The 13863-nt window shown below is 45.9% G+C and overlaps 1 protein-coding gene across 3 annotated transcripts in view; it reads right to left on the bottom strand.

Annotated features, from left to right (window-relative positions):
* The window catches only part of FAM65B (family with sequence similarity 65, member B), a 70276-nt gene that overhangs the window by 2172 nt on the left and 54241 nt on the right, over positions 1–13863 (bottom strand). For 2 of the 3 annotated variants that reach the window (XM_009885877.1, XM_009885878.1), the window contains 8 exons: positions 11102–11286; positions 9025–9193; positions 7419–7554; positions 6321–6482; positions 5214–5372; positions 3962–4164; positions 2918–3001; positions 768–858 (listed from right to left, as the gene is read on the bottom strand). In XM_009885877.1, the coding sequence (XP_009884179.1) occupies positions 768–858; positions 2918–3001; positions 3962–4164; positions 5214–5372; positions 6321–6482; positions 7419–7554; positions 9025–9193; positions 11102–11286 (1189 nt within the window). Of the gene's footprint in view, positions 1–767; positions 859–2917; positions 3002–3961; positions 4165–5213; positions 5373–6320; positions 6483–7418; positions 7555–9024; positions 9194–10669; positions 10745–11101; positions 11287–13863 lie in introns of those variants that run through there. The other variant, XM_009885879.1, reaches the window with a different exon arrangement.

The following is a 13863-nucleotide window of genomic DNA, read 5'->3' on the forward strand; positions in this document are numbered from 1 at the left end:
CTGCTGAACTGGTGAATGAAAGAGAGTAAATTTGACGCGTTTGCGTAACTAAAATCACAGACAGACCCCTGGAGTAGAAATCCATGCCTAGCCTAAAGGCTGGAAAAGAAAATGGTTTTGTGCCACTGAAGTACTGATGCTCTGAAACTCTGCAGCTGCACTTGCATTCAGGCACTGCTGCTCAGCTAGATTGCAGGTTAATGAACAGGGTATCTCTTGGCTCAAGGACAAATGAGGGTCAACGCAAAGTGCCAGAGGTACTGTGCGAGGGAGGACTTGCAAGCTAGGGTCTGTCCAAATAAGCATATAAAGATAAATTAGATTCAGTGAACACTTGGCAGTGCTAATGGCACTTGAGAGTGTGGTAATGGCACTCCAGGGGGATCGGAGGGGATACCCAAGAGGAGGGTGTATGAGATGCAGCAGGCAGTGTGCCAGTCCTGCCTCCTCAAGGCTGCTTGGTTTTCAAATTCTTTATGAATCATTTCTGTTTGTCAACTTCTCTTTTGCTTCTTTGCCTTTCCTACTTCCCCCTCCAGACTCTCATACAATTCAGTTTATGTGTGGTCCATTTTCATAATTTTCAAATGAACATATATTCATATATATACATTCATATGTATGAATATATATTTTCTAATGTGTTTGAGTCCCTAGGTATAAAGTTTTGTTTCAGTTAAGGGTCTCACATTTGTATAACTCAGGTGTCTTACATGCTGCTCTGTTCAAAAAGAAAATTAAATACTATTTTAAAACAGGCAACTCACCAAGTGAGAGCAGGGTTTCGGACGCCACTTTTCTGATCTCTTCGTTGTCAGACTGGCAGAGCGTGACCAGCATTTTAATACTCTCAGCAGCCTGGGAAGGGCAAAAAGAACCGCGTGAACATGGCACAGTACACTCTGGTTGTATTTCACAGCCTTGCGTGGGAATAGCGACCATCCTCTGCATTGCCCTTCTTACTCCAAGGGGAGGGTCTTGGTGGGGACACGGGCAATGGGGTTCCCCTGAAGGGGAGCATCTAGGAGAAGGCATATTTTCTGCTGTCAGCGTGGACCCTTTCTAATTTTCCTACCTTATGTGCTGCACGCACAAATCTGGCTGACCGGCTACGTCTGCCACTTCTGAGCGTAGGCTGGGTGATGGGCCATGGGATGAGGCCATAAAAGTGCCAAGGTAAGGGTACAGCAGGGAGAGGAATGGGAGACAGGCGCCAAAGGAATGAGTTCCACACTGAGCATGTCAAACCTGCTAGGTCCAAGAAGGCTGTTCCCACCAGCCTAACTGTGTCTATGGGGGCATGTTGGCTGGCCAGCCCACGCACTTCATCACGGGCTCCTCACCAACACCTGCGCTCACCAACATTTTTGCCTTGCCTGTCCTAGTTTGGGAAGAAAGCAGGGAATAATCCTGTTCTGATCTGCTACAAAAACTTCAGGCCTTTGGGGAGAGCAGCTGTCGTAGTGTCTCTGGCAGGCTATTTAATACGACAGGGGAGATGAGTGACAGAAAGGGCAGGTACTGCCCCGGCGTGACACATGGAAGAGGCGCTGAGCCGCATAGTCAGTATTTGTATGAGCCCTGTCAATCTGAGAGGCACAGGTCAGGTCTATGATGCTCTGAAGGAGGGCTAAGCTACCAGAGCCATTAAATCTCACCACCCTGTCTTTAATGTGGTCACTTGTGCTTGACTCAGGGCAAGTCTGCACTGGGTGGATGATGGTGACTACATCTCGAATGCTTACGCGTAATGGGGCCACAGCAACACAGAGCTTGCTGCGATCTTCAAAATCTCTGAGATTCACAATGAGACCTTCTGCGGCCAACGTGGTTTGATGTGGATGAGACTGCCATTGGGTTAGCTCATCCACAGCCACCTATCCATTCTAGCATTCCCATCTCCGAAATACTATCTTCCAGAAAGGCTTCAGCTTTTTCTTTGAAGATCCCAAATGATGTTACAGCAGTTTTTTTTCCCCAGCAACCGCCATTCTCACTATTCAAGACACATCAGAGCCACACTGCTCAAATTAAATGTGTCTAGCTCCAGTTTCCACCACTGGTTCCTAGTTTGCCTTTTTCTGAGAGATCAAAAACCCCACTGTGCTCCACATGCAGCAGAGGTGTAATGCCCCTTACCGTTGCCTCTCAGGGATGCCTGCTAGCACCTCATTTAAGGGAAAACAGGTTTCTTTATATTTCAACAATTTTGGATTATGTATTGGATGGCATCAGTTCTCTCTGGGATGAAGTTACATTTGAGAGCTGTCTTCTTCAGGGGACAGTTTTGAGGGAGAAATAGTCAGTCCGTGGTGGGTCTATCTCACAGAACATGTTTTTTGCCCCAGTGTCCCGTACCAGTCGGGCTTGACCGGTTGCTGGTTCCCATGGCTCTATACAGCCAAAACAAAAGTGCATTTTTCCCTTCTGTCATGGGAGGGAATGCAGAAATGGTACCATATGCTAGCTGAAGTGCCCAGATGTACCAGTTATTTGTCACAAAACCAGCTGTGACCCGTCTCGTCCTTTCCCTTCTACTGCAGCAACCCACGTGCATTACAGCTAATTTTATCCTGGGAAAGGATGTTCTTTTTCCCTTCTCAGTCAGTACTCTATGGATTAACATTTGTTTTCTCTGTGCTGTAGAAGTAAGTCTCCTAAAGTCAGTATGAGAGGGAGGAAAAGATGGTATGCAAAATATAAACTTTGTCATCGTTGCAGAGCTCGGCTGTTTTTGCAATGAAGCTTCTAAACTGTTCCCAAACAGCATGGTATCTGTAAAAGGATACAGTGCATCAATGCAAAACAAGAACACGACTGCTGCTGCTATTGTAATTTCTATTTTGTTGTTTGTACCTATCAGATGTCCTTTCTTTAAAGTAAAGCCAAGCGCCACAGTGAATTCCTTGTCTCTTACCTTGAGGTATCTTAGAGCCAAGCAAGCTGCTTTCTGCAGCTGGAGGTTGGGCTGGGTTAGTGCTTCGCAGTAATAAATCAAGGCCTGAAAAGAGACAAAGAAGAGCAGCGATGAAAATGCCTGTGCCTGTGTGGAGCAGAAGGGTGGAGGGTGGGGGCACTGCTACCCTGCTAAAGGGAGAGGGATTGCAGCCCACCTCCTGCACAGAGAGCACGTGGCATGGAGAAGCACAGCCCCTGCCACAGGTAACGTGGTGGGATAATTCCCTACAGCAGATCCAGGCCAGGCCACTAGTTATAGCTTAGTAGTCCCATGCCAGCTTTTGGTTAGGAAAAGTTCACGTTAAGGTGAGAAGCAGAATCTGGCAGCCTTGAGGGCCTTTCTGCATAAATCACCAAAGAGTTCTAAATGGGCCTTGGAGTCTAAAGTAGCTCAAGAGCTGACCCTTGAGATGGTCTCTCTGATGTAGGGGTAGTAATGAACAGGCTGGGATGGACCCCAGGGGGACTGCAACTAACTATTACGAAGTTAGCATGAACTGCTAGACCAGTTTACTGCTTAGCCCTAGAAATGAGTAGCTACTGCTGAGCAAACAAAACCAGTGTGAGCAGCAAATCTCAGTGGCAGTCGGCTGCACAATGAACTCATCTGCAGCATAAAGCTGCATAACGCCTTCATACAAGGCAGCCCGTGGTCCTTCCTGCAGGCAGCGAACCAGGTATCAGCTACGCAGGCCTGTTCCAGGAGGTGCTTATATTTTCCCTGAGATGCTGCCTCCATGAAGCTGGGGATGGTGAAGAATGGTATGAGATAGAGATTTTGGTTAGTACCTGTTTTGTGTAATAACAGGTAGAAATAGACTGGCATAACGACAGAAACAGCCCTGCAGATTTGCAGGAAAATTAGACAGTAAATCCCTCTGGATCAGTTTAAATCAAGCTTGGAGCAATTGTTTTATACACATAGACATTTGAGACACACAGGCACAAAAAATGTCATGATGATACAGGTCTCTTACGCGATAGGTGATTTTCTGCCACTTACCTTCTCCCTGAAGTGCCTGTTTTCTGCGGTAGCTGTCAGAAGCGATGCCACAGTCTCACTGACTTCATTTTTATTTTCATTGAGAAGTAAAGCCAAAGCTCTCAAAACTTCTTGCTGTGGTGGAAGGTTATTGGAGTTTATTTTGGCCACATTTTGCTGCAGTTTTCCATCTTTCACTGACTGCAGCACCTGAACCACAGAGGCTGTAAGCACAAGAGGAAGGTCCTCGTTACTTATCTTATGGTCTCGACATTTCAGATTGCTCCTTTCCCTGCTAGCAATCCTCAATTTTTACTATGCACATAAAGGACACGAAAAATCCCCATCTGAGCGATCGCTATCGATCCATATTGTGGTGTGTCTGCATGGGGAATTGTCTGAGCTTTAAGTTGGGCCAGTTTCTGAGATGTTCTTCCAAAGGAAGAGATAAGCAGATGGGCTGGGTGCGACATGGCAGCACTTACGCCTACCCAGAGTTAAGGGCCTACCTGTCAAATCTTCACTTTCTGCTGGAAGATGTAAATCCTCCTATAACAAGTGAAACCAAATGTTGTCAGTGTATTGCCTTCCAGGGCATTTTTGTGAGAGCTTGTCCCAGGCAGATTGATGTCTGCCACCCAGAGCCAGGGCTAATGTGCTTCAGAGGTGGGCTGAAATGCCTTTTTCCTTCCAGGCTTTTGAGCAAAAGCTCCCCAGTATGCCCAAATAAAAATGAAAACGAGGCAAGGTTCCTCAAACGCCCTCTCAAATAGAGAAGAAGGCTTGCCAGGGATTGCCATCTAGCACCCTCTGTGGAGCATCTGCTTCTCTTTAGCCCTTGGTGGCAGAGCCTGCCAAACACTGAGGTGCTGTGATCCCTTGGCTCCTGAGAAAAGCTCAGCACTTCAGAAGATCTCTCTGTAAAGGGTGATAAAAGACTGGAACGCCATCCAAGCTGTGGGCATGGAAAACTTGCCAGACCTTGGGCCCAGCCCACCACCAATAGTTATTTCCTAAAAACTAATTCTTTCAACATATTTTTTTCCCATTTCAAAATGGAAATAGAAACGACTGGGCGTCTATCTGCATCAGCTCCTTTCCCTTGATATGTACAACTGTTCAGGTGCATTCAGACTTAGTATTGAAAGATCTTTTTTGTCTCCTTTCCCCCCTTCTTTTGTAAAATCAGCCTCACGGCTGAACTGTTTTGTGCTGAGGTCAGAAGGACACCCAATATACCCCCCCATTAGTTGCTGGAATTTATATACCCTACCTTCTTTTGCGAGCTGCAGCAAATAGCTTCCAAGGTCATTAACATTGTGGCTGGCAAAATAGTTGTAATACTGAAAGACAGTAATGATCTCGGAGGACATGCTGGAGTAGAGGACAGGCTCTGTCCGGTCCAGGATCTGAGACACCAGGATTCTGAAGACTGCAGGCAGCCACAGACAAAGGTATGCGTTAGTGAGAGCAAAACCCAGGTTCTTCCCAACGCTTCCAACTTCAACTGTGATTAGGTTAGATGCCAGACAGGCCTTCTGCCTGTCTAGCTCTCATCACCAGCAGACATATTTCTAAGAATGAACCTCTGCAAGTTGATGGATGGCTAGTGCAGTTTCCTGTCCAATACAGCATCCTTTCTACCCAAATGATATCCTGAATCACTAACCACGTATGTGCATGCACTGCCAGTTACATCTCCGTGATGTCACTGAAGTATGGGAGATGCGCATAGAGACAGGATTTGGCTTTGCTTGTCTTTATATTCCTGCGTGAGCGTGTGGCATGCAGAAAGCTAGTCTGAAGCACTGTCTGTGAGAGCTGTAGCATGGAGCAGGAAAGACAAACACTGCCCTGGGTAGGCATCTGCCATGCAGGTGCCCACACCTGAGCAAGTCACCCTACATCCCCGTTCTGCCCCAGGGAGAGCTAGCCAGTGTAGCTGGAGTTTGAGATGTGGTACATCCCACCTCAAATAGGAATCTATATTCAGACAGACTCACTTGAATGTGTATGAATTTCATCCCAGTAATGGGGCATGGACGTTATATAGACATGTAAAATTAAGTGCAGGGATTCCTGCTTCACTGAATCACTTATAAATCTGTATGTGGAAATAGACTTACTTTCTGATTAGCTCATAAACCTTAAAACAGTATTTTCTTTTCTGCTGACCTCACCTTTTTCTCCTATTCTGATCTGATTATTTTGGGCCAAAACTTTTTCAAGAGTTGTAGCATTAGTTTTCAAATGAGATCTTAGAGCTGTGGCCAAACAGACCTTCAAGGGGTTGGAAAACAAAGCAATGAAGGCTGAATAAAGCCCAGTAGATAACTGTTCTCCATTTTATGACCGGCATTTTTTTTGCAGCAGTTGGTACCTGTTTCTGCAAGTCCTGGACACTCCTCATTCACAGTGCTGGCAAAATTGATATCCAACTGCTTCATCATCTTGTCTGCAGACGTGTGATACACTCCTGAAGGGCCAGTACACTTCATCCAGAAAGCCAGCAGCGACAGCTTCTTGTGGAACTCTGGAATTGCTGGAGGAGAAGACAAAATGAATGATGAAACATAGCCGTGCTGGAAGCATCATCTTCCAGAAGAGAAAAGATGGTAAGAGTGGAGGAAATCTCACCCTAGCCCACGGATAGACAGTTACTGTTTGGTGGGTCACCCTGTGCCGTTACCTTCACAGAGCATGATCATATGCTCACCTGAAGTTTGTAACATGTTTTTTTCTGTTTCCCGTGGTAGGATGTGAGAAAATTTGCTCCTGAACCAGTTCTGGGCGCTGATGTCTCATCCGTCTAAATACCACGAAATACTAGGTGAGCACCACAAACAGTCTGCACAAGACTGGTCCCTGTCCTAGCACTCCTCTGTGGCCTTGGGTGATTCACTCAATTTTGCCTCACTTTTCTGATAAACAAAGTAAATACACCATGTTGTATTTACCTATCCTGCCAAACTGCTTATGAGGGTAACTATGTGTTTGTCAAACTCTTCCAAGGTATTAAAATAGATGCAACAACAAGAAAAATAACTAAGTAATTTTCCATACAGATGACTAAAAATAAAATGGATAAAATGTTCGAGGAGTTGTATTATGCCTCTGATAGTATAAGGCAGATCCTGCTGTTCCGCAGGAAAGAGAGGTGGAGGAAGAATTTGGCTCTTCAGAGGTGGCAGCATCCCCACCCCACCACAGCAATGACCTCTGTCCATCTTTTGCACATCAAGCAGGATAAGAAGTCCTTTTTCTTGTCACCTGCTTATTTCTCGAAACCAGCGCTAAAGATAGAATCAGGCCCCTGCCCTGCTGTTGTGACTTCAGCATCTGCTGGTAACCGTGAGTCGGACCCTGCTATGGTGGCATCTCCTGCAGTGACGGTGAGCTCTGCACAGCGATTATTTCAGCAGGAATGCGTGCCCAAACAAACACTTTTCAGAAGGAAATCCTCTAATTTGTCTCTTACCATCAGTAAGGGAGGTGATGTTTCCCAAGTTCTCAGTGCTGATCTCTGCTATATTCTCCATCACAAGGATCTGCCTGGACAGCTTATCTAGGAGGTCTCTTGCCACGAATGGTGTTTTACTGGAGAACACAATTTGCTGGTGAAGACAAATGGGAAGAGAGGAAAAGGAGTCAATGAACCAAAAAAAAAACCTCAGAAGAAAACAAAAAACTCCAAAATACCTGGCACCTGAAGAACCGCAATGGCAAATTCATTGCCTGGAACCATGGGATCTCCTTAACTTCAAAAGTTTTTTGTCTCTGGGATATTTTATGGTCCTGGTTGATAGGCATTGCTGCTTATATCTTTAACATCTACAGCCAGACCCAGGCACTTGACTATCCAAGCAGCCATTTGCATAAGTAATTTCTGATTTGTATGCTCTGTGAAGCTAAAGGAATCCATCAACATAAGCCTTAAAGCCGGAAAAGAATATTAGTCTGACTTTCACGTAACATAGGCCGTGGACTTTCAGGATGTACCTGCTGGTAGCAGGCTCTGTCAGCGTGTCTGTCACACTTCTGCTCAGCTCTGATCAACTACCCAGGTGCCTTTATTAATTTGGTGCTTTTGCCTCACTAATACTCCCTGCTGCTGACATCTGCATTTTCTTCAGCAGTCCACATAAATATTGTTCATTTCAAATCTGGTCTGTGTGTGGACATAGTTCAATCTCGCCTTCCCCAACTGCATATTTACTGTGTATTCTTGTGTTTAAGCCAAAAACCTGCCTTTTTCTCATACTTGTGAGTCAGCAGAGTGTCCAGCTCAGCACCAAGAGTGCTGGAAGCAGGCTTGCTCTGTATTGCTTCAGTGGGCCTTTGGGAAAATAAAGCTAATTATATCTAAGATGGAAGTATCAAACAATTGTAAAGAGGAAGCTGCAGTATGTTTTGATTCATGAGGTAAACCCTGATGCCCTCAGTTGCTGGTGTGGCTTGCTGGAGGTTTAGAACCACATTTGCTGAGCTTGGGCTCTGAAAAAAAACCCTCCAAAATGTTGTGCTAGTTAGTTGGGGGTATGAAGAGACAATTTTGATGTCCCAGGAGGGCTGTCACACGCTGCCTTAACCATGCATGTTGCAGACAATCTCTGCACCTCACATGCAGAAATTCATTTCTGCTCTTGAACATGGCAGCCTTGTCTGGGGCACGGTTAAACAGTGGAGTGATGGGCTTCTGTTTTACCTCTGAAGGCATGGGCTGCCTTAACCGGGGACTCATCTCATTGGGGACCTCCTGGCAAAGCCAGTGGACGCTTGTAACCCAGAGCAGGGGCTGCCCCTGTCATCTGCTGTGCTACCCATCAGTCCTACTGCAAAGCACCCCATGGTTTGTGCATCAGGTCTGCTCCAAGGTGGGGAACGAAACCGATGGAGGCTCTTCTGCTTGGTGGTGAAGGGTGTTACCTTCACCCCGGTATGGTGGCTGTCCCAGCCCTGCACTCCCCCTGCCTCCCAGGAGCAGTGCTGACTTTGCCAGCCTGCTCGTACCCCATGTTTTGGGCACACCGGTGCCCGCAGGGGAAATTTTAAAATATATGCCCCAAAAGAGCTGGTCCCGGTACCTGGATGAGCTGCGTGCAATACTGCAAGTGCTTAACTATGGTTATATCCAGGCTGTCGTTCCCTGTGGTGAGGGGCAGAGGGCTGCCGGCCACGCTGGTGCCCACACCCGTGTCCTCGGTGAGAGCTTCGCTCAGGTGGCCTCTGGCTTCTGGGTGCTCCGGCCTGTAACTGAGGAGGGATGAGGGAGGGAGGTCAGTGCAGGGCTGACCACTGCTGCCATGGCAGACACACACACACACGCACACAGGGCTCACTCAGGGCGATGAGCAACGAGCACGGCAGGAGAGCTGGAAGCAGCCAGAAACCTCACAATGAACACATCATATCGCAAAGGAGCAGTGCTGCCCTGGCCGGGCACGGAAGGGCTGTCCCACCAAGGGGACAGGTCTCTGTCCCCTGACTGGTTTGCCTGGAGCGATGCTCTCACCAGCAAGCCTTTCTAACCCACGGTTACTGTCGCTTGGTGGTGACAGTTTTCTCCCATCTGTTGGTGAATCATCTCCCCAGTCGCTCTGGATTGAGCACCATGACAATTTGTGTCATCCCGAGCACCGAGCTGCTAAGAACAGCTCTGTGCCTTCGGTGTCCTCCTGCTGCCAAATTATATAGTGCTGGGTGCTCGCTGCAGAAGGTTGGAAACCCACTCCACTGCTGAAGTAAGAGACATGATGTTTTCATACGCTGTTTCAGGCACAATGTGTACAGCTTGCTTTGCCAATTGTTTCTGCAAGAGCGTAAAGCTAGTCTCACTGTGTTTTAAATCATTATTTCCAACATTGCCTTGTTGTACAAATGGTCCTCCCTGTGTTTAAACGCGAAGCCCAAGGTCAGTCCCCAGATGGCAAGTGTGTTTGGCTGCAAGTTCGGAAGTTTCAACACTTGCAATCTTTACACTGAGTCACACACTTACACATCTAAAAATGGAAGCGGGAATATACGCTGTCCGGGGATGAGCCAGAGGGGAAAAAAATGAAATTTTAACTTCTCCTTTAACTTAAAAGGTTATAGTTGCTTTCTAAGTTAGCTTATAACCAACTTAATTTTTGCTGCTCAAGTTAAATTTATGCTGAAGTGCCCGGTTAAAGCCAGACCCTTAAATCAACACAGACTGAACTGAGCTCAGAGTGCCAGTTCAGCAAGCAACACATTTTTCTGAGTTTTTTTTTCCCCACCAAGTCTTATTCTGGAAAGAGGATATGCAGTCACATTTTGAGAACTGAATGGTGGTTGCTTGTCGGTACTCAAAATTGTTTTAAACAGGCCATGATAAGCTGCGAGAAGTATAGCTCCCTGGTTGGAAAGCGTGGGGTCCTAGGGAACCATGTTCTTTTCTTTTTTTTCCTAGGGAACCGTGTTCTTTTCTTTTTTCACAGCCCTAGTGCCACTTATGTGCCTGCTGGGCATTGCGTCAGCTCTGAGGATGCAAACAAGCTATTAGGATCTAATGATTGAAACACAGCATCTTGAGGTCACACGACAATGGCAGACCACACCACAAACACCACAGCTTTTTTTTTTTTTTTTTTTTTTTTTTTTTTTCCTTTTTTGTTTTCTCAGAAAGACCAAAAGTGATGAAAGAAGGGCAGGTAACACGCAGGGCCATGAACAGAGTACCAGTCATCACTCTTAGATTCCAAAGGAAACCTACACCATGCTGCTTAAATCTGGCCCTGTGTTACTGTTACTGACAAGCTTAATCCACTGCAAAGACTCATTCGGCTAGAGAGAAAAGACAAAGGGAGGGGGGAAAAACCACAGAGGAATTAGTAATTACATCCAAGGAAAGCCAGGTCCAAACCTATGTCAAGGAAGAGGCTCTGCCAGTATTGATGTCAGCTTAATTTAATTTACCCTTCTCCTTTGGAGGACAGATTGCGTATATTTGAACAGGAAAAAAATGATCCTGGAAGCTAAGATTTTGTATGCAGCAGCCACACGGAACCCTCTGACCCTATAAACTCATCAAGGATTAGTCAGTCTTCCTTGAATAATGTGTGCACCGGGATCCCCTGTTAGCGACAAAGAGCTAGGGTATCAGTTTGGCGTAAGCACAGCTGGCAGTTACTACAAACTTACCTATTCTTCTCAATCTCAGTATCTGAAAATACTGAGTCTGCACCTCCTCCACCATTACAAACCTCCACACCACCACCATCCTCATCATCAAAGTCAGAGGTGTTCAGGAAATCAAAGCTTTCTAAAGCACTTTCAACTGTTAGACTTAAACTGGAGGACCTGCTTCGGCTTACTGCTGGCTTGCACTGCAAAGGCAGAACGAACCAATGAAAACCCCAAATATTAGCTACTACTGAAAGAAAAGAAAAAAAAGGATAAAGCTTAAAACTTTCAAATTCTTCATTTTATTTTTAAAACATCATTTTATTGGGTGTTTCATTTCAAACCTTCATATTCATAGCACATACAATCAAAGCCTGAGAACTGGAAAAACCCTTCCATTCCTCCTCCCCTCCCCATCCTACTCCCTCTCTGCCCCAAAGGAAAACCCTCAAAGGCAAAATTTGATGCATTTTATAGAAACGAGAAGTACATCTTGAATCCAAGTGACACAGCTTTCAGCATCCTCCAAAACGAGAGACGGCAATTAATGCACTGGAAGTTGAAAGGGGAAGGCACATTCCATAATTGCTGTTCTAGATGCAGAAGCCAATTTATACATATTCAATGGCACTATCGGATTTATTCCAGATGTAACTCCAACGGACCTTAACCAGGAATGAATTTGGTCCCATATGTGCAGATTTATTCGTGGGATGAGAGGACTTTTGTGGCCTTTGAAACCATATGGCTTATCAAGGAAAAGCCATTGGATTCCTAGGTGGCAGAGAAAGGCAGAATTGTAACTCAGAAATTCCCATCTCACCGCTGGGAAGAAATGCATCGGAAACCTTGCTGTTGTTGTAGGAAGTATCAAAGGCCCTGGTCCCGTGTGGTGATTCATCCAGACATGCCCACAGAGTTGCCACCAGGTTCATGTTGTAGGATCAGACATAACTTGAGGGATCACCTCTGTAGGTTTGTGCAATGACTTCAACACTTTTAGTGCTATGTGATTATTTGATCAGAAACAGCCAGGAGCCACCGGTGCCGTTACACAAGCTGTGTCTTCCAGTCCCAGGCAGGAGCCAGGACTTTGTCTCAGCTTGTAGAAAGAAATGCATTGCCCTCCAACTTCAGACTCAGCACCAGCTCTTCTAGAGATGAGGGGAACTGAAGTTTTGTGTCCTATTTGTTTGCACACAATATTAATGCTGTAACGGTCATACGTTAGCACTTACAATGCTTGACTCCTTAAACTGACCGCAGTGTCATTAGCTGATCAAACTAACACTTCCCAACACATCTGTGGCACAGGTGGGTGCTGGATCCCGCTTCCTCTGTGGCACCGATGGTTTTAGCGACCATTTCCTTCAGGGCTGGTAGTGCAGCCTCTTCGGGCCAGGCCAAACAGCAACGTGTGGGCTTCTCCTTTCCTCTGCCCATTTAATATGGCCAAAAGAGATTTCTTCAGCCACAGCTGGATTCCAGCTGAGCCTTTTTGCCTGGGGAGCCCAGCATGGGTGCTGGTGATGCCGAACGTCGTCGGTCTGCAAGCCGATCAACAGGCGACATGCAGACATACACAGATCTGGAAGAGGCCTCCGTCTCGAGCGTGCAGGAATCCTGTCTGCACACGTCCGTCCTCTCTCCCGCCCATCCCATGTCTGTCCCTTTGTAACTTCTGATAAAAGGAGTGCAAATTAACAGTCTCCATTGTCCCTCTGCTGTGTGGATAGTTTAACTCTTTGTACAAAAAATAATATAATTATAATAATATAATTAAAAAATAATAGTAATGGTAGCTTTGCCTGCTCAAACCTCCTCGGGCAATAGTGGAGGAAACAGGGGCTGCAGGCTGTCAAAAAGCACTTAACTTGGGAAAGTACCATGCAGCTGCAAACACCAACGGAAACAAGGATGTTAGCTAAGTTTCTTCATAAAAAGATAATGCCGAAGGATAAATGCTTCCCTCCTTCCTCCTCAGCCATGTTTTTGAATGTTGAGGCTGAAATGACTAGCAGACCAACTTGCATATGAATATGAAGCATTTGAAATGATTGTTTCCCGTATAATACTCTTTGCACAGTAATGCGTCATGAGTTATTATTCATGGGGGAAGATACGAGTCACAGCGATCAGCAGTAAACGTATTAACAACACACATGCAAAACACTTTTATTCTTTCTAATTTTCAACATTTTCTGTCCATCCTGTTGTAATGACAGGACGTCTCTCATTTTAAAAATGGATGGGGGGAAAAAGGAAAAGGCTTGGAAGAATCCTAGGCAATATGGGATTAGCAGCCTTCAGTCAGACCTGTGCTTTTAAATCCCTTTGGCAATTTAGAAAATTCAGCTTCTATAGCTACAAGGCCTGATCCTCAGCTGGTGTAGTTTTGCAGAGCTCTATGGAGTTCAGGGGTAGTACGCTAAAATGCACCCACTGAGGATGCGGCCTGCACATTTCAAAGGCAGAAGGTTGGCTATAATCTGACCTCTAGTATGGCACAAGCAATGGGTTCACAAGTGGCTTCTGCAGAGAAGGGCATAATTTAATTACCCCTCTGCCCTGGCACCTTTTTCTCTTTCCCCCAGGTTTCAAGCAGATTAAAAGATCCATTGCTTGAGGATACAAGGCTACAGTAAGCACATTGCTGACAACAGTTTAAAAATGCAACACTGTGAAAGGTTGCTCCAAGCAGGAGCAAATGTACTGCTACTGAGGAATTTTACTGATCTCCAAAAACCCTACTTTGATGCTTGGGAGGAGATTCTACCCGC

This window comes from Charadrius vociferus, unplaced genomic scaffold (assembly GCF_000708025.1).
Source record: "Charadrius vociferus isolate BGI_N301 unplaced genomic scaffold, ASM70802v2 scaffold195, whole genome shotgun sequence".
In the NCBI taxonomy this organism is placed as follows: domain Eukaryota; kingdom Metazoa; phylum Chordata; class Aves; order Charadriiformes; family Charadriidae; genus Charadrius; species Charadrius vociferus.